General features: G+C 51.9%; 8 protein-coding genes across 8 annotated transcripts; 2 read left to right on the top strand and 6 right to left on the bottom strand.

Annotated features, from left to right (window-relative positions):
- Positions 1-384: 384 nt before the first annotated feature.
- Positions 385-1,841, bottom strand: BO97DRAFT_267502 (uncharacterized protein). Its single transcript, XM_025690953.1, has 4 exons — positions 1,522-1,841; positions 1,293-1,451; positions 611-1,220; positions 385-544 (listed from the first exon to the last, which is right to left on the bottom strand). Exons 1-4 carry the CDS (start codon positions 1,752-1,754, stop codon positions 542-544), a joined length of 1,005 nt encoding a protein of 334 aa, XP_025546270.1. The 5' UTR covers positions 1,755-1,841; the 3' UTR covers positions 385-541.
- A 388-nt stretch (positions 1,842-2,229) lies between these two features.
- Positions 2,230-4,194, bottom strand: BO97DRAFT_409245 (uncharacterized protein). The gene is made up of 5 exons (XM_025696018.1): positions 3,954-4,194; positions 3,505-3,637; positions 3,219-3,396; positions 2,999-3,070; positions 2,230-2,933 (listed from the first exon to the last, which is right to left on the bottom strand). Exons 1-5 carry the CDS (start codon positions 3,970-3,972, stop codon positions 2,547-2,549), a joined length of 789 nt encoding a protein of 262 aa, XP_025546269.1. The 5' UTR covers positions 3,973-4,194; the 3' UTR covers positions 2,230-2,546.
- Positions 4,195-4,815: 621 nt separating this feature from the next.
- Positions 4,816-8,264, bottom strand: BO97DRAFT_429646 (ubiquitin-conjugating enzyme E2; the record flags this gene model as incomplete). The annotated part of the gene is made up of 5 exons (XM_025697374.1): positions 4,816-5,210; positions 5,270-7,808; positions 7,872-7,961; positions 8,098-8,154; positions 8,214-8,264. 5 exons carry the CDS (start codon positions 8,262-8,264, stop codon positions 4,816-4,818), a joined length of 3,132 nt encoding a protein of 1,043 aa, XP_025546268.1.
- Positions 8,265-8,792: 528 nt separating this feature from the next.
- Positions 8,793-9,791, top strand: BO97DRAFT_447119 (PRKRIP1 family protein; the record flags this gene model as incomplete). Its single annotated transcript, XM_025698733.1, has 1 exon — positions 8,793-9,791. The coding sequence occupies exon 1, from the start codon at positions 9,144-9,146 to the stop codon at positions 9,789-9,791; it is 648 nt and encodes a 215-aa protein (XP_025546267.1). The 5' UTR covers positions 8,793-9,143.
- Positions 9,792-9,865: 74 nt separating this feature from the next.
- On the bottom strand, positions 9,866-12,018 carry BO97DRAFT_379183 (chaperonin-containing T-complex subunit CCT3). The gene is made up of 6 exons (XM_025693152.1): positions 11,851-12,018; positions 11,724-11,790; positions 11,454-11,662; positions 10,794-11,384; positions 10,104-10,741; positions 9,866-10,047 (listed from the first exon to the last, which is right to left on the bottom strand). Exons 1-6 carry the CDS (start codon positions 11,873-11,875, stop codon positions 9,958-9,960), a joined length of 1,620 nt encoding a protein of 539 aa, XP_025546266.1. The 5' UTR covers positions 11,876-12,018; the 3' UTR covers positions 9,866-9,957.
- Positions 12,019-12,288: 270 nt separating this feature from the next.
- Positions 12,289-13,602, bottom strand: BO97DRAFT_267385 (uncharacterized protein). The gene is made up of 2 exons (XM_025690952.1): positions 13,315-13,602; positions 12,289-13,258 (listed from the first exon to the last, which is right to left on the bottom strand). The coding sequence occupies exon 2, from the start codon at positions 13,123-13,125 to the stop codon at positions 12,346-12,348; it is 780 nt and encodes a 259-aa protein (XP_025546265.1). The 5' UTR covers positions 13,126-13,258; positions 13,315-13,602; the 3' UTR covers positions 12,289-12,345.
- A 218-nt stretch (positions 13,603-13,820) lies between these two features.
- Positions 13,821-15,224, bottom strand: BO97DRAFT_418880 (putative Zn-dependent hydrolase/oxidoreductase family protein; the record flags this gene model as incomplete). The annotated part of the gene is made up of 4 exons (XM_025696540.1): positions 13,821-14,199; positions 14,268-14,906; positions 14,994-15,038; positions 15,100-15,224. 4 exons carry the CDS (start codon positions 15,222-15,224, stop codon positions 13,821-13,823), a joined length of 1,188 nt encoding a protein of 395 aa, XP_025546264.1.
- Positions 15,225-15,913: 689 nt separating this feature from the next.
- Positions 15,914-17,632, top strand: BO97DRAFT_379179 (bifunctional AAA family ATPase chaperone/translocase BCS1). The gene is made up of 2 exons (XM_025693151.1): positions 15,914-16,131; positions 16,212-17,632. Exons 1-2 carry the CDS (start codon positions 15,979-15,981, stop codon positions 17,562-17,564), a joined length of 1,506 nt encoding a protein of 501 aa, XP_025546263.1. The 5' UTR covers positions 15,914-15,978; the 3' UTR covers positions 17,565-17,632.
- Positions 17,633-17,713: the final 81 nt, after the last annotated feature.

Here is a 17,713-nt window from a genome sequence, read left to right as displayed (position 1 = left end):
GTCTTCCCAAGTCAACACGGCCAAGATTAGACAAATTGACACACGCGGAAACGTTGACAAGGACAGATCGAAAAGAGATAGACGCAAGGCCGACAAATCGACGTACATTACCCGTCTTCTTTGAACTGGAATCACGCAATCTGGATTAACCTCAGATGAAAATGTCATCCGGAAGTGCACAGCAGCGAAGAGCAGAACAGATTGGCTGAACGCACAAGAAAGGTGCATTTGACCATATCCACTGCTTGAGTGCTGCAACCTCGTCCAGGCATGCTGGGAGGCGAACCACCTAGCCAAAGACGAAGTCACGCCTGCTAAATACTAGGTGCCACTTCCTGCAACCCAGGATATAATTTGAGCTTTGTATCTTTTCAAAACGTTTTTTTGTCCCCTATGCTGTGCATACGGGTATTTTTGATATATGTGTCGCAGTAACCAGACAAACGATTCACAAAAAGGGCTCGATCCAAGCCCAGCAAGACATCCAGTCCATGCATCATACCATATCGCATCATGATAGGTTAGACGCACAAGCTTAGCCCTACTACACCCAAACAATCAGCAACCACGCCTTCCATCAGGGAAATTCAACAGACCGCAGGCGACTTACCTCAGCGATACCATCACCCTCCGCCTCCCTCACCTTCTTTTCCAAATCATCCACCCGATTACACAACGCCACAAACAGATCAAAAAAGAAGGGATGCCCCCGCTCCATCTCCGCCTGCATCGTCCCACTCTCCCGGAACACCGCGCGCGACCGGATGATCATCGCCAGGTAGCGTGCGCGCAGCCGATCCTCCGAGTCGAGCGTGTGCTCGTATGCAAACTGCGCAGACCGCAGAATCACATCGACGGCGATCCCGGTCCGGAGGCCCTGTTTGCGCAGCGCGAGATGCGCCAGAGCATCGGGTAGACCGTAGTGCACGGCGGCGCAATAGATGGCCGTGTCGCGGAGGATGAGGCCCGCGCGGTGGTGGTGGAGGGCTGCGGTTGGGGAGATGTTACGGGTTGGGTGAACTTGGTGGTTGTTGCTCCTGCTGACACCGCTGGGGGCGGTGGTGGCTTGCTGCATCCCGTTCTTCTCCTGGTCATCCTCCTCCTCGAGGTACCATACAGGAGCGGACGTGGAGCTGGCACCGTCGTCAACATACAAAAGACGCGGGTAGTAGTCGCCCTTGTAGAGCAGTTCAAGGAGACACGAGAAGACTTCTGGGTCCCTGGCTGCAGTATCAGTTTCACCATCTCATCAAAAACAAGTTATAGAGAAACGAGAAGAGAAGTATACTCACTCATCGGGCAAAGCCACCACCTTATTCAAGCCGCTCTCAGTGAACTGGTCCTCCAGCACAGCGCCAAAGAAAGTAGCCCGGGCGAGCACGTCTTCGTGCGCGACGAAGAGACGCCGGTCCGGGCCCACGATCACGCTGACTACGGGGTTCACGAGAGGACTGTAGAGTGAAATATTTATCAGCTTTGACAGTCCAGTTTGCAAGACTACTCAAGAAAAAGACGACCAACCTTGTAAGCGGCGGCTCCCCAATCATCTCCCCCTCCTCTGCCGCTCCCTTCCTCCCATTTCTGACCTTCGGCCTCAACTTCACCTTCCCACCTATCTTCCGCCTCGCAGACGACCGAACAGGCTTCCGGATCCGACGGCTGGTAGCCAGCAACGGCGAGGAGCGGTTCTTGCCGGCCATCGTGCTCCTGCCGCCCAGGTCCATCCACTGAGCCAAGAACGAGGTGATAGACATCTAGATGCGATAGATGCAGGAAGGATAACAGTAGTCAAATTAGAAGAGGGGATAAACTGAACGAATGAACGAACGAACTAGAAGCAGGAAAAGACAGGAATGACGCTTGCCGCTGGGTCATGCGCGGGATCGCACGAAGGGAAGGAGTATCGGAAGCTGTGATCATGCAAGAAGTCTACAGGATCCCTTTCGCAGAGCGTCGCCAGGGCTTCATCGAGGAAGACCCGTGGGTGCTGGGCTGGGGAAAGGGACTTGTGTGGTCTTGTGGATCTAGCTTGCGCGTACGGTCATCTACAGGGGTGTAGAGGGGCGTAGCGGGACGGTCAACTCCGGCAGCATGAAGAAGAAAGTAAAGGAGAGGAGAAGAGAAGAGAGAAGAAGGAGCAGAAGTAAGAAGAATAGCGAGAGAGGTGGTGGTGGTGGTGGGGATCATGTGATGGTGAGCGGCTGATCGATCATTCGTGCTTATCATTAGCCTAGATCGCAACTAGTCCATTAGGTGTACAATCTATACATTGATGCCTGTCACAGTGATCGTAACAACATCTCGCTAGCACCCGCTGAGAGCAGACATTTGAGCACACCCGCTCCATGAGTAATGTAGATAGAAAGAGGAACTGCAAGCATACAGACAGAGTCAACCCCATATAAAGACATGAAACACGATGATCGCTACCGAATATACCATGACATAATAACAATACCGTTCGCAACCATAGACAATAAGATGATGTGCACAAGTATGAAGTGCCGCTCTGATGAAGGCAACAAGTCCTGATAGACGCAAAAATATCAGACTCGGGCAGTCTTCTTCCGGCCCCGCTTAGGCTTTTCCTCATCACCAACAGGAGCCGAAACGGCCTTGGTCGGCTTCTTCGCGGTTCTCTTCTTAGCCGGAGCAGGCGCCTCAGGAGATTCCTCGGCAGCAGCCTTAGACTTCGCTGGACGACCGCGCTTCGAGGTCACCGGCTTGACATCCTCTTCGTCATCGGAAAGAGGCTTGGGTTGAGCGCTCTTCTTGGATCTCTTAGGCTTGGGAGCTTCTTCCTCCTGCTCATCGTTGCCGTCGGCCTCAACCTCAGCCTTAGACTGTTTCTTGGTCTGTGGACGACTGCGCTTCTTACTCTTGGGAGTAGACGCCTCGTCTTCCTCTTCCTCGTGATCTTCAGCCTGAGCTTGCTGTGCGTACTGTATCAGCTTTTTCTCGTCTTGGAAGATAAATCGAAATAGTCCGGAGAACTCACCTTTGCCGCAGCCTCCTTCTTGGTAACCTTCTTGCGGAAGCCAGTCATACCGGGCCGGTTCACTTCAACATCCTATTCATAGTGAGTGATTAGAGTTATACAAAGACAACCAGCAGACCAGGTCAAACAGTAACAGCCCCGAACACAATGCAGATAGCTTTTATATGCAAGCAGAAAAGGGTTAAATGTAAAAGCAAAAAAAAAAAAAGAAATAACTTACCCCCTTCCAATCAGCATCATCAACATGACCCTGCTCCAACGCCCTGCGAACCTTCTCCTGATTCTCAGGGGAAAGCTCATCGAAACCATCGAGAGCCGAATAATCTTTTTCGTCCCCATTGCTCAGCTCATCGATAGCTTCGTTCAGATTCTTGATGACCTGGGGGGTGACGCAGCCCCTGATGAACAAAAACAAAGAAAGAAGAGTTAGATAGAGAATTCTTTATCATGCAAAAACGGGACCAAAAGTGCTTCGCTCTAGCTGTAGCAACAGCAGGAGAACTCACCAGTGGCGATACTTCCAGCTCTGGAAATTGCCGGTATCCACCCAGCTGCCGTGGCGGAGCTCGCCCTTGGCGATCTTGACTTTGGCGTCTTTGCATTCTTTGTTCTGGCAACCGGCACGGCCGGTGCTCTCGTCTGGGAGATGATGTTAGTTGATGATCGGAGGCGGAATCGCGTAGTGGAATGGGTTGTAGCAGTGTGCATGGAGACAAGCCAGTATGAGAAGCAGGTATGATGAAACAGATCGGTTCAAGGGTTTAGAGCAGAGGATGTGACAGCTGGCAATGGAGGTTGGACAACATGGCAGACAAACATCGATTCCCCCTCCATGGACAACAGATCCCTTTCCGTTTGCGGACTGCACAGATGGATACAAGGTAAATCGTGCGGCGATGAAGGATAAAAAGTAAAAGAGAATATACGGGAGAGAATGAAATGAAGATGGACTTACCCAAGCGATATGCACCCATGTTGCAGTGGCAGTGGCAGCTGCTGTGCTGGATGTGATGATGTGATAATGTGACGATGGTGCTACGTGCTGCGGCAAGTCGGCAGGTTCGACTTAAGCACTAGAATGTACTGAGCCTGAGACCGCAAATCCCAAACAGGCGATCTTGAAGAGACACACAGAGAATGAGGTGGTGGTAGGAGCAGAGCGAGGAAATATAAGGAGAGGAGAAAAAGAAGAGAAGCGAACGAGGAAAGCGATCAAAGAAAGAACAGGAGAGAAAAAGAATGCGTCCGTCCCCAAACGCCCAACGGAACCCGCCAAAGACCAATGCCGCAGTGCTGGGAACTGGGCCCTGGCCTCCACATGTTCTCTCTTCTTATTGTTCTTGAGGTTTAATTCACTAGATTTGAATCAGGTCATTGAACTAGACAATAAAAACTCTTCTATCATGTGGGTCACCGGAATCAATCAGGTTTGTTGGTAAATATCGCTACACACATAGTATACAACCTCTCGGTCGCTACGGTCGGTTCTGCAGGAATACTTCGAGATTCACTACTCGGCTGGAACCGGTCAAACAACAAGTGGCCCTACTAATGAGTTTCACATTACTCAATTTAACAATTTGATGCCCCCGAATCATATTTGGAAATTGCAGCTGACCAAGATTGTACACTACGGTGCCTATTTCTTCCTTTGTTGCCTAATAGCTACCGGCACGGCTTGCAATAAATCCAATGAAGAACAAGACATTCTACTCTGCAACCCCATTCACTGTACTTTGGAACCAAAAGATCGTAGCATATTGCATTTAGGCATTAGCAAGTATGAAAATCTCCAGTGGTCATGGCTCCGCGCAGGTTCACGACGATCCAGAGGAGCGACACGATGCCTCAATCCTCTCCAAGTCTGCGATAAGCTTCTGCAGCACAACCACCGCCCCAAGGCTAAGCCGTGAAAGGTACTCAGAAGCGTCTTTTGCATGCGTGTCTTGCTCTGAGGCGGCCTTGTTATGATGTTCGATCATAGCCCGTGCGTCGAGGATAGCTCGGTGAAGCAGACAGGGCCGATTCATATCCTTCGCGTTCGTGGGACTAGGGAGGTATGTCCAGGCAAGAATGTCTTCAATACCAAACACTGGCTTACCCAAAGCATGCTTGATGAACTTCCGCGTCATGAGGAAGGTCTTCTCGGTGTACTGCATAGAGTCAATCCGCATCTCCTCAACTGTAGCAAGGGTTTCGAAGCCAGGCTCATCTGGAGCAGTCAGTACCTATTATAGCAACTTCTTCTAATATCGGGGTAAATAGACATACTATAGTACGGACGTTCGACCAAAACTAGACCCATTATGGAGACCAATATTTGGAGAAATGTTGACTTAGAAGAAGACCAGGTCTCGTCTGGGTCCTCTGTAGGCCACGACCCCAAAATGCTGAGACAAACACGGCCACTATCGTGAAGATTGGGGTTTATATCTCCTTCAGCAGAAGTCCAGTCGTGAAAGAAAGCCATCGGGGGCTTGTCCGGAAACTCTCCCGTGAAGTGAAAGTCAAACACAAAAGGTGCATGCTCGTACGGGGTATCCGCGGGCCCAAGAATTAGGGCTCTGACAAGATCCATGCGCGACTCCCACGTACGTACATAGATGCCAGCAGGAAGGGATTTCTCTAGGATTCTCCATTCCTTGTGTATGCGCTTGATTCTCAGTCCGGAGTCTGTGACGTCGCTCGAGATGAATTGATGATCAGAGGGAGGATGTCCTTCCAGTACCAGGAAAGCCGGAGGACTAGACGATGCGGGGGAACCTGCTCCAGTCACCCCTAAGTCTCCTTCAGCGTCGGCCATAGTGACATGATAGTAGGGAGCCTGATAACTGTCTTTCAGTGCATTGCTTGAAGCGTGTGGAAATCTCTCCACTGTGATATGAGGTGCTCCGTGACCATTAGCATCATCTTCTGTGACCGCCTCATCCTTGATATCATACTCAGTGTCGGAATCCACCGATACGTCATTCGGAGTCGACAAAGGCTCACTCGGATATATTCTATCAAAAAGCTCGGGAGGCATCAACATGATCTGCTCCATGGTTATCTCTACATCCATGCATGAATCCTTATGTGCCAATCGCACTATGACAGTGCCATCGGTGCCGGCTTTCACAATCATTCCAACAAAATCCGCGTGTAACCTTGCGCGGAAGTCTTCATAATGAATACTCAAGCGTGTAGGCGCTGGAGAGTCGTCAATCGTAATGCTTTTCTTGAACCAATCAGTACGCACGATGTCGTTCTTCATTGCCTCGAGGCTCCTCCAAACCGCTTCAAAGGTATTGGAAGAAAAATGGCTTGAGTTACCAATCGTATTGCGGGACGCAGGCCTCTCCCCTGGAGCTCGAATCACCGAGCAGTGTACCGTGCTAGGAACAAGAACTACAAGCTTTCCGGGTGACCTGCGTAGAGCAGGATTAGTGGCGAGCTCATAGAGCGACACCGGAGTAACCTCGGTGCTCAAACCTCCCAAATGGAAAGATTCACGACTAAGACTCAATCCGTCCTTCGCCCACTTGACAGTCGAGCTTTCGTACCACCGAATAAATGCTACTCTTTCCTGACTATCGACCTTCTGAATAACGCCAACTTTGCGGCCACAATAGCTTGAGTGTGATGCACATATTGGACTGCCTCCGGGCGAAGGATCATTCACATCGACCGAGTTTTTCAAAGTAGCGAGATCTCCGGGAAAAAACTCATCGATGGGCTTGGAGCGTGCCTTCTGCAAGTATATCGCATCTTGGGTGGTAATACTCCCGTCTTGCCATTGGACCGTGACGTCTGATTTGTATGAAACAATTCGAAAGACATTCAAATCGTATCCGTATGACTCTTCAGCCGGCATATGCTGGTAAGAAGGGTACTTGGTAGCCGCTTCCCTCGGGTCCCGAAAACATACAACACCACCAAGGGTCATCCAATTTGAAAGGCCCAGGTGCGTTTCATTTCCACCAGGTCTATTCTTTGGAGCCTGTACGAAGTCACACTTAACCGCATGTTTCAGGAATATTGATGCTCTGATTGTCTCCCACTCCTCAGTCGGTGTGACTGTGTCTACCCCGATGCCAAAGACATTTGGTATCTCCCACTGGACATAGTACTGTGAAGCCGGTGTAGCCAAGGTATAGACGCCTATACGTCCATGTGCTGAGCTCTTGACCCGAGCTCCATGCACCTCACGCATATTTGCAGAATTGACCCAGGCAAACCGGCCAGGATAGACATCATCAAGGCGTAAGTGTACTGGATCAGCTCCACTATGACCCGACACCCTGCTCGTTCTTCTATCGTCTGGGAGCCATACTAGCCTATCAGAATCAAACCAGACTGGAGATTCCACGCCCAACGGATCATAGATAGTGACGACCTCGTTATCCTTCGTTAGAAATACAGGGTCTCGGTCGACCCGCAGGATGTTGCCATATCTCTGATGATATATGAACCCGTCTCCCTCGGTAAATGGCTCGTAAGGCTCAAGGTCGCACATCGAAACATCACGTAACAATGTGGGAAGCTCTTCTTGCGCCGATGTCACCTTGGGGCCGAGAAAATTGGTCTTGTGTGTGAAGTTGAGCGGGCCATGCTCCTCAGTTAGTGGATTGGTGGTACGAGACACCACAGGCTCCAGAGTACATCGGTTTGAATGATTCAGGACCTTGCCACTAATTGCGTCGTTTTCTTGCCGTCTGACGAGTTGACCAATGTCCCACATCCTGGAGATCAGCTGGAGTTCTTGTTCAGGGACTAAGGAGGTACCCTGCGTTTCATCAGCGAAGGCGACAAACGCGTACCCCGGCGGAACCTGGCAATGTGCCAGAAAAGCTTAGCTAATGCGCAGAAAATATCGATGAGGTGAGTCTCATACCTCTTCAGTTTGCAGGAAGTCTTCCAGAATATCTGCAGGTGTTGATGGATAGGAGAGGATCAGATGGGTTTCTGGTGAATCATACTGGCCCTTCATGCAGTATAGGTCAGTTCAACGAATATTGGTCTACTTGGAGTGCAAAGGAGAAAGATACATGCCTCATAGTATGTACCCTGTTCATCATTAGCATCTAACAACAAGCGTAGCAAGTGCGAGGGGAGCATACCTCTACAGAACACACCCGGGAACCATGCAAAGCGATGCATATATCACCGAGTTGAAGCTAGTCAAAGGTAAGCAAACTAGAAACCAAGTATTCTATCAGAGTATTGCTTAGCTTACCGGAACACTGAATGTATCCGTGTCTCGTTGTGGCTCAGTAGTTGTGGCCATTATTAACGCGAGATGAACACACTGCCTGAAAGTGGAGGTCGAGGCTGCAAGAGGCGAGGGGTAAGAAGAATGAAGAGCAGGAGAGTGAAACAGAAGAAAGGAGACAGAAGAGACCTAGGGAGGTGACGGTATTTAACCTCGACTGATGAGGGGTGAGCCGCAGATTTACTTTCGAGTGAAAGAAGCTCGCTTGAGCCTTCAGGAAACGAATCGGTGCCACGGTTTGCTTTCAGCAAACGCAAAGAACCCACCAGTTAGGACAAGTAAAGCATAGAGACCTAGCTCCAAAGAAGGTTGACCATCATAAGCAAGCATCAACATCAGCAGGTTGTTGAGTATACTCATAATCCTAAAGACAAGCCCCGCGGCAGAGGGAAGTATAGATAGGAGGAAGGAATCCAGACCATCACAGGCCTTTCCCCTCTCTCCCAACAACATCTGCAAGAGGACTAGGCAAGAACAGGCCTCAGGCCTCAGACTTCTCTGAGTAAACAATCTCTCGTTGTACGACCTGCAATCCTCAGCCTATGTAATCTGATTAAAAACCCCATGTTAACCACGACGCAGTTCGTCAGCCCGTCGGACATAGTTGACTGTCTGCAGATACCAGTAAACCTCGGATAAACTTCCCTGCACGACACCAACGACCAACCAGTCTTGGCACCGCAAACCCACCTCCAAAAGCTTCCAGAACAAACGCGCCCGCCCGCCAGCCGATCATCAACTGAACGTATCACATTTGCGCCTCCAACTTGACCACCACTCCGAACAAACCGAACAATCCAAAGACACCAACAACAACATCATCACGCACCACCTTACCCCTCCTTCTCAATCACCGCCTAAAACCCACCAAACCGAGGACAACAAAACGAAAGAATGTCCGAACCCATCCCGGAATCAATCCCCACAAGCGCCGACCCGCGCAGCAAACGGCCCACGAAACGGCGCGCCGTGGGCAGCGGCGGCGGTGGCCCCTCGACCGCACACTCAGAGCAAGCAACGCAAATCGAATCGCTGTTCCGGGACCCGACGCGCGAGATCCGCCTGCCCGAGGCCTCCAAGCAGCGCACCTCCGCCTCCCTGCCGCCGCCGCCGGAGATCGTCGCCAACGTCCAGGGTTCCTCGGCCGGTGCTGGATCCGGCGAGTTCCACGTCTACAAGGCCAGTCGGCGGCGTGAGTACGAGCGTCTGCGCCTGATGCAGAGCGAGGTCACCCGCGAGAAAGAGGATGAGGGTTGGGAGAGGAAGCAGGCGGAGACTAGGCGGAAGGATGAGGAGAAGACGGAGAAGAATCGGAAGAGGAGGGAGAAGCGAAACGCGAAAAAGAAGAACCTTCACCCGAATGGTCCGGGAAATGGGGATGCGAAGAAGGGTGCGGCTGGCGGGGATCCGATGGCTGTGGATCGGAAGGATGATGGGTTGGCGGCTTCGAATAATGCTATGCTACGGGATGCTGATGGCGCGGGGTATGGGGATGCGGATGGTAGTGGGGAGACGCCGGGGATTATTATACATGAGGATTAAAGGCTTGCCTGTGTTGGGGTGCAAGAATAGAAAGAGTAAAGGAACAACTTTGTACGATATGAAGATACCCATTAGTTTGTGAAGTCTAGGATATTCATACAGAATTTCCAGAGGTTAATCGTGCAGCATTATGTACGCAATTTTACTTTCTGTGTCCGGTCCCCTTTTACTCATCGCCTCCACCACCAGGAGCACCCACCTGCTGAGCCGACTTGCCGCTGCAGATGTCGTCGACACGGAGGAGCAGGCACGCAGACTAGTCATTGAGTTAGCTTGGAATGGTACAACAACGATATGTTGCGGGATACTCACCTCGACAGCGGTCTTGATGCTCTGGAGCTTGACAGCCTCGGGCTCCCAGACTCCGTACTCTTTCATATCAACCAAGGCACCGGAGTCGCCATCCAGACCCCAGGTGGTGTGGCCCTCGACATGCTTGGCTCTCATGCGAGTGAGAACACGGATGGGGCTGGCACCGGCGTTCTGTGCTAACGTGCGAGGGATGACCTCCATGGCATCCGCGACGGCCTTGTAAGGCCATTGTTCGACGCCCTCAATGGACTTGGCCAGCTGGCTCAAGCGAACAGAGACAGCCATCTCAATGGCGCCACCTCCGGGGGAAAGGCGGGGGTGGAAGATAACGTTCCTGGCAACGGCCATAGCGTCCTGCAGGTTACGCTCGATCTCGTTCAGGATATCCTTGGAGGGACCGCGGAGAAGGATCGTGCAGGCCTTGGGGCTCTGGCACTTCCTCATGAAGGTGAAATATTCGTCGCCGATCTTCTCAATCTCGAACAGGCCACACTGGGTTCCAACATCAGACTCCTGGAGGTCGTCAACACGGTTGACAATGGTGGCGCCCGTGGCTCTGGCGATACGGTTGTTGTCCGTCTTGCGGACACGGCGGAGAGCTGTGACGTTGGCCTTCATCAAGAAGTGCTGAGCGAGATCTGACACGGAGTTAGACATATGCGGGTAAAGTCGGTTGGGCGCTTGGCCTACCTGAAACACCCTTCTCGGTGATGACCACATCGGGCTTCAGAGCCAGGATGGCTTCACACATGTGCTTCACCTGCTCCTCCTCAATCTGCAGGATACGATTCCAGTCATCCTCCTTGGTGATCTCAATGTTCGTCTGAGATTCACCCTTCTTGTACTCCAACGGGCAGTCGAGCAGGATAATGCGGGGGTTCTCGATTCTTCTCCGCATCTTGGGGTGGGTAATATCCTTGTTGACCATAACACCGTCGATGACCTCACTCTCTTCAATCTGGCCACCGGGGATCTTCTCGATACGAGCGTAGCGCTTGATGTCAACCTCACGCTTGCCGCCACCAGCGTCGAAAGACACAGTCCGGACAGCTTTCAGGGCGAGGCTGCACATGAGCTCGGACCACCGAGAGACGAACTTCGTGCCGATGGAGGACTGAATGAGAGTGTACATGGCCTTGTCGTCGTCGATGTCGACGGGTATCGAGACCTCCTCGACGATGGACAGAGCGTCGGCCAGAGCACGCTTGAAGGCGGAGATGATGACAACGGGGTGGATGTTGCGTTCGAGTTGGGGGAGGGCCTGTGCGAGCATTTCACCGGCTGGTGTATGTTAGCAAGCTGCTTCGACATGCGGTAGCCTGAAGCAACAGTAGTTGAGCGTCTGCATACCAAGGATGATGACAGTCGTCGTTCCGTCTCCGACCTCCTCGTCCTGAGTGCGGCTCAGTTCGATCATGCTCTTTGCGGCGGGGTGAGAGACCTCAATTTCTCTCAGGATAGCGTGTCCATCATTCGTCAAGACAATACCACCCATGGGATCCAGAAGCATCTTCAGCATGGCCTTAGGTCCGAGACATGACCGGATGATGTCGGCAACGCTGCAGTTGACAATCCTGTATTAGAGACCGCGGCGGGGAAGGCGGAGGAAGTTTTACGTACGTCTTCGCAGCGGCGATGTTGGACAGCTGAGCTTTACGGCCAACCTGTCTGTCACCAGCGTTGGTGTCTGTACAACATGTCAGCGATTTAAGAGCAAGGACAGGCAGACCCCCTCAAAGCAACATACTCATTACCACCACCGGAGCCTGCATTTTGGCGGTGGTTCTTGGGCGTGTGTGGCGTAGGAGGGAATAAGTTTAGCGGAATCGAGAGAATTCTGCGAGGAAATGCAGAATCTGATCAACAAGCAGCCAAACTGAGAGGCCGTTTCGTAGGAGGGGGAATGGAGTTGTTGTGCCCGCCGTCACCATCAAATTTCCAGCGCTCCCCGAAGTGGGATGGCGGACAAGAAGCTCACCGCCACTAGTCCGCATCCGGTCTAGTGCCATCCTCCCCCTGATCTATCAATTCCACCTGCAAATAAATGTCTCGGTTTCTGTTCTCTACAACTCTACAAACACATGATGATGAATCCTGATTAATCTACTCGTTTATTTCTACGCTGCACACAAAAGCTGTTTCTAGTAAAGATTCTTTAATTGAAATGATAAAACCATCCATAACACCTATGCCCAAAATGGTATCTTGCCAACGCCAGGGCTAAATGAATAGCAAACCCATTTTAACGCTTCCAGAGCTTGCCCATTCTCTGGACACTCCTCCGCACTCTACAGCGCATGGAGGAGATGATTGACCTGCTCCCCTTTCGCTGTCGAGGAGCCGCTTCCCGATTATCGGCCAGCCGTTCTTTGCTACCCTCAGAATCGGTCTCATAGAGCGGTTTTCCTCGTTCATCCGCTCGCGGTTCGTAGAAGTTGGGAGCAAAGCGCTTCAACCTGGTCGAGGAAAGCTCAGGCTCGTACTCCGAGACCATCACATCTTGCGAGGATGTTTCCAGATCCCCATCGTTCGCGAACCAGATACTGTCCTTTCCGTAGGTTGCTGTAGCCTGCAGGCTCTGTGATTTGCGCTCGCGCCAATCCTGCTCCGGCTGACTTGATGACGCCTGGGCATTTCGGACATGGTGAGCTTCACTCATCTCTTGGTCTGCCGTCAGCCGCGCCATCATGTTTTGGAACCAGGTTTCCGCGTAATAGCTGTGAAACGTCGGCCGAGGAGGCCGGGCCCCTGTTCCAGGGCGAAGCCCGGTGCTGGCTCGCTGGAAATTGTGTACTCGCTCCAGCTGGAGCTGGCGCATCGCTTCTTGAAGGTGCGTGGGGAGCTGTGCTAGTGCCGTTTCGTCCAGGTCGTAGAGGACTTCGTCCTCGTCTTCGTCCTGGCTGACGTTGCCGGCATCCCTGTCGCGTCTGCGACTTGCCCACGGGTGTGGGCTGCTTCTGCCTTGTTGGGATGATTCAGGACTTGGGGGCCTCGCGGTCGGAATCATACGGTGAGAGGCCATGATGTTCGCGCAGTCGTGAAGGAGTTTGGAAGGATGCTGTAGCTCGCCGAGGAAATACCGAGATCGGGCCCAGATGCCGAATAAGGGAACAATGCCAGCGGGCTGCTGAGCTCGATCAAGTTATTGATCGTGGCTATATTGTCCTGAATGAGTATATCGAATAAGGAATCACAATAGGTCTTGACTAACCTCCTAAATCGTGAAGCAAGCATCAATTGGTCGCTATTCACGCTGTGAATGGTACAAAGTCGCGATAGATGTCTTCCGACAAGCATGTTCCTGCACGCCGTACAGCGAAGACAACGATGACGTCGAGTGTCATAAAGTGGCATAGGTGTGGCTAATGGGCATGTTTATATATGCAGACTTTCCGCCCGACAGCCCCATCAAAAAGAGAAGATGTCATGTACCAAGAGGAGAAGTCATTTTATAAGTTGTCTTTCGCCTGGGTGGCCTCTGCGTCTTAACGGGATTCTTCGATATGCGAATGGAGAATTTTCATAAGACAAGTCATATGCAAGAAAGACGGTGAGAACAAAGCAAATGGCCCCTGCAAGTTGTGGTGCCAGTGCATCGAGGACATGAGTAGAAAACGTATATTCACACAAAGTCAAAGCATATTAACTAGGGTGCCTCTAAACTCTTGCTGTACACACATATTAGTCGGACACTATGCTTGTTCTTTCGAAGCAAGATCAGAACTCGCGACTTTCGCCAATATCGCAGACATCGAATACCCCGGTTTCCGGCAAATCATGTTCTCTCAATGCCTCTTTCAGCTTCTTGGGCGGCTCAAGCACTTCTTCTTCGGTTAAAACCCATGTGCCCCAGTGAATGGCCATGGCTCTCTTGCATTGAGTGTCCCGGAAGATCTTGACTGCATCATGAGGGTCAGCGTGCATGGTGCTCATAAACCATCTGGGCGCATAGGCCCCAATAGGAATCAACCCTAGATCAAACGGGCCCCGGTACTGTCCGATCTGCTTAAAGGCAGGGCAAGTGGGGAAGTTGTGCTCGGGAGCATGATCGTCAATGCCAGCTGGAAGTTCTGGAACGGCTGCGTACCCGGTGTCCCTGTGGAAGGCGGAGATCTGGGTTAGGAAAATAGCGAGTCAAGCTCGGATCATCGATCTTGAACCTACCCAGCGAAGTATAATTTCTTGCCCCCGGACTCTATTGACCACGATGCCCAAAGAGTCTTTGCCCGGTCAAAGACCCCTCTATTACTCGTGTGCTGAGATGGGAGACAGCCGATTCGCGCTTTGATATCAGCAGACTGCGAATTGACGTCTTCTCCCGCTCCCGCCACTTTTGCCGTCGAGTTCTGGGATGGCGAGAGAACGAAGTCGCGTTCATCCCACCAATCAAGCTCTGTTACGTTCTTAATTCCGAGTTGCTCGAACCAGCTCTTGTTACCCAGGGGAGCAAAGAAATGGCAATTGGGGTGCTTTTTGAAGATTTCGGTGATAGTAGGATGAGACAGATGATCATAGTGGTTGTGGGAAATCACGACTGCATCGATGATAGGGAGATCCTGGATTTGGCAGGGGCTGTCGGTGTAGCGCTTCGGACCCAACCAAGACAGCGGAGAGCAACGATCCTCGAGGACCGGATCGAACAGGACGCGCAGGCCGCTGGGAAACTCGACATAGTAACAAGCATGGCCGAGCCAGGTCGCGCGCAGACTGGGAGTAGTGCGACTGGACAGGAACTCGGCCTTTGTGACAGGAACGGTGGGTGGTGTGGTGCTCGGAAACTTGACTTGCCCGGTGATCATCTGCCTTCAAGCAGTAGAAATCATGCGCGCGTCAGCTCATCAATGCATTGCCAACCGGCATGTCGTCGCTTCCTGCGTCCCCAACACTTACCACCAGAACCGTGCTGCATGACCGAAGGTGATATCTTTCCAAGAGCTAGAAATTGTGGTCAGAGCCTAGATCCGGCGCATTAGTGTCGGGCTTAGGGGCTGCTTACTCCCACGGATTATGAAAGCCATTCTTGCGGTGATGAGCTTTATCTTTGACATCGCTCGGACCCGGGGATCCCGGCGCGAGCAGAACAGTCGCCGAGTAGAGGATGGTTGAGGCCGGGGTACTCATTCTGCGCTTCTCAACTGATACAGCACGTGGAATGGGTATACTGTGACGATAGAGAGACTTCCAACTCCTCCAGAAAGCACACATTTCCCAAACCCCGTCCTTTGGGGGAGAACACGAACTCTATAAGGACCAAGGTTCACGGGTGTGCGTGGCTGACACGGATCGGGTATTGACTATGTTGGCACCTGCTGGTCACCATTGACAAGGGAAGGCTCAAAGGATTTTCTTCAAAGGATTTCTTCAAAAGCAAATCCCTGTCAAAGTAGGGATAAGATAGTTCGATCAATGCAATCACTTGATTTGTTTTTTATCTAAAGGGGGGAAGTGGACAAGTCTAGAATCTCTATTCACTTCCTATCTCCGCTACTTAACGCCGGCTGACTACAGAGTGGGGGGAAGCGTGGGAAGCAATTCCAATGGTAAGGGACAAAATACTGCGCAATGAACAGGGATGAGAAAAGAAGACAAAAGAAAGATAATTCCAGTGCACTCATAGTTTGACTATCCGCTAAGCTTGAATCTGTGATTGCAGAATTGACATGACATCACTTGCGGCTCTGTAGTTTGTGCTAACTTGCTAGTCTTGTTAGCCAGTCATACTAGTAAGGATTACTGTACTTAAGTTGATGGAAGCATGCGATCATCTCGGCCCGTCATAACTCCGGCCGGCTCGGAATTAACAGGCTCATCGCCGACTCAAGCAATCATTCATGATCCAGCGGTGGCGGTGCAGGCTGATTGTTCATTTCTTGGTATGGACCTCAATGGACCGTCAAGTACGCCAGGGCTGCCGTCGCCTGGCGATCTGATCGCGCAGCAACGGAAAGATGCCATCCAAGCGGCCGGGCAGCCCCCAGCTGAGGGAGGCCTTCTCGCGCAGCTTACCAGCAATCCTTTCTTCACAGCGGTAAGCCCACAGAAAGCGCCCGAGCAGGAATGGGTGTGGTTGAATGAGGAAGGCAACTAACGCTGCGCTGGAACTTTTAGGGATTCGGTCTCGCAGGTTTGGGAGCTGGTGTGAGTTTGGCGCAAAAGGGACTCCGCCATGGCGCCGCGCTCCTCCGCCGGCGCATGCTCGTTGACGTCGAAATCAACGTTAAGGACGAGTCTTATCCATGGTTTCTGCACTGGATGACCTTACATCAAAGCTCTCAACTCAACCCAGCACGCGCCGCAGCCAGCAGGTCTGGTTTCATGGAATCGATCCTCCAGAAATTGACCCCGGGAACACGCCATCTGTCCATTCAAACGGAAAAGGTGGAACACACCAACGGGGCCATTCATACCCAATTTGCCCTCGTTCCTGGCATGGGCAACCATGTGCTGCGATACCATAATGCCTTCATTTTCGTCAATCGAATGCGCGAGTCGAAGTCGGTAGACTTACACACTGGTAAACCGTGGGAGACCATCACGCTTACCACCCTCTACGCACATCGCCACGTTTTCGAAGAGATATTCAAGGAGGCGCACGCTTACGCGGTTCAGGCGCACGAAGGAAAGACTACGATCTATAACAGCTGGGGTACGGAGTGGAAGCCTTTCGGAAAACCGCGGAGCAAGCGCCCATTAGAGTCTGTGATCCTCGATGAAGGTGTCAAGGAGCGTATCGTGGAGGATGTCAAAGATTTTGCTGCGAGCTCGAAATGGTACCAGGACCGCGGCATCCCATACCGACGTGGCTACTTACTCTACGGCCCACCTGGCACTGGTAAAAGTTCTTTCATCCAGGCCTTGGCCGGTGAGCTGGACTATGACATTGCCATTGTGAACCTGAGCGAACGTGGCCTGACTGACGATCGGTTGAACCATCTTCTTACTATTCTGCCCAGCCGAACGCTTGTTTTGCTGGAGGATGTAGACGCTGCTTTCTCCAATCGTCGCACCCAGACCGATGAAGACGGATATCGCGGAGCCAACGTGACTTTCTCCGGCCTTCTCAATGCTCTGGATGGAGTGGCAAGTGCCGAGGAACGAATCATCTTTCTCACCACCAACCACGTCGAACGATTGGACGAGGCGCTTGTCAGACCGGGTCGGGTGGACATGACCGTCCGCCTAGGCGAAGTGACTCGTTATCAAGTGGGTTGTCTGTGGGACCGGTTCTATGGGGATTTGGATCAAAGCGCAACATACCGCCAAGCGTTCATCAACCGACTTCAGGAATTGGGACTTATTGAAGACGAAGAGGGGAACAAAGCAGACTGGGCGAGGAGCACCAGTGCCGCCGCCTTGCAAGGCCTGTTCCTGTACAACAAGGGCAACATGGAAGGCGCTATTGCCATGGCCGAAGGACTTATGTTCAGGGTCCATGCTGAATCTACGGATAACAGCAGTTAAAATCTGTATTGTAAACTCAGTCTCATGTAAATTAGGTCTACGCACAGCTTCATGTACATGTATTATACACAACCAGAGTTTGTTTTGTCCTGCCGGTGGAAGAAATGCGTGTTATGGCAGCTACGCGCCTAAGCCCTGAGGTGTCTGTG

The sequence above is a fragment of the Aspergillus homomorphus genome, assembly GCF_003184865.1.
Source record: "Aspergillus homomorphus CBS 101889 unplaced genomic scaffold BO97scaffold_74, whole genome shotgun sequence".
NCBI lineage: Eukaryota > Fungi > Ascomycota > Eurotiomycetes > Eurotiales > Aspergillaceae > Aspergillus > Aspergillus homomorphus.
The sequence above is the reverse complement of the archived record's forward strand: the minus strand, read 5'-3'. Positions and strand labels throughout refer to the sequence as shown.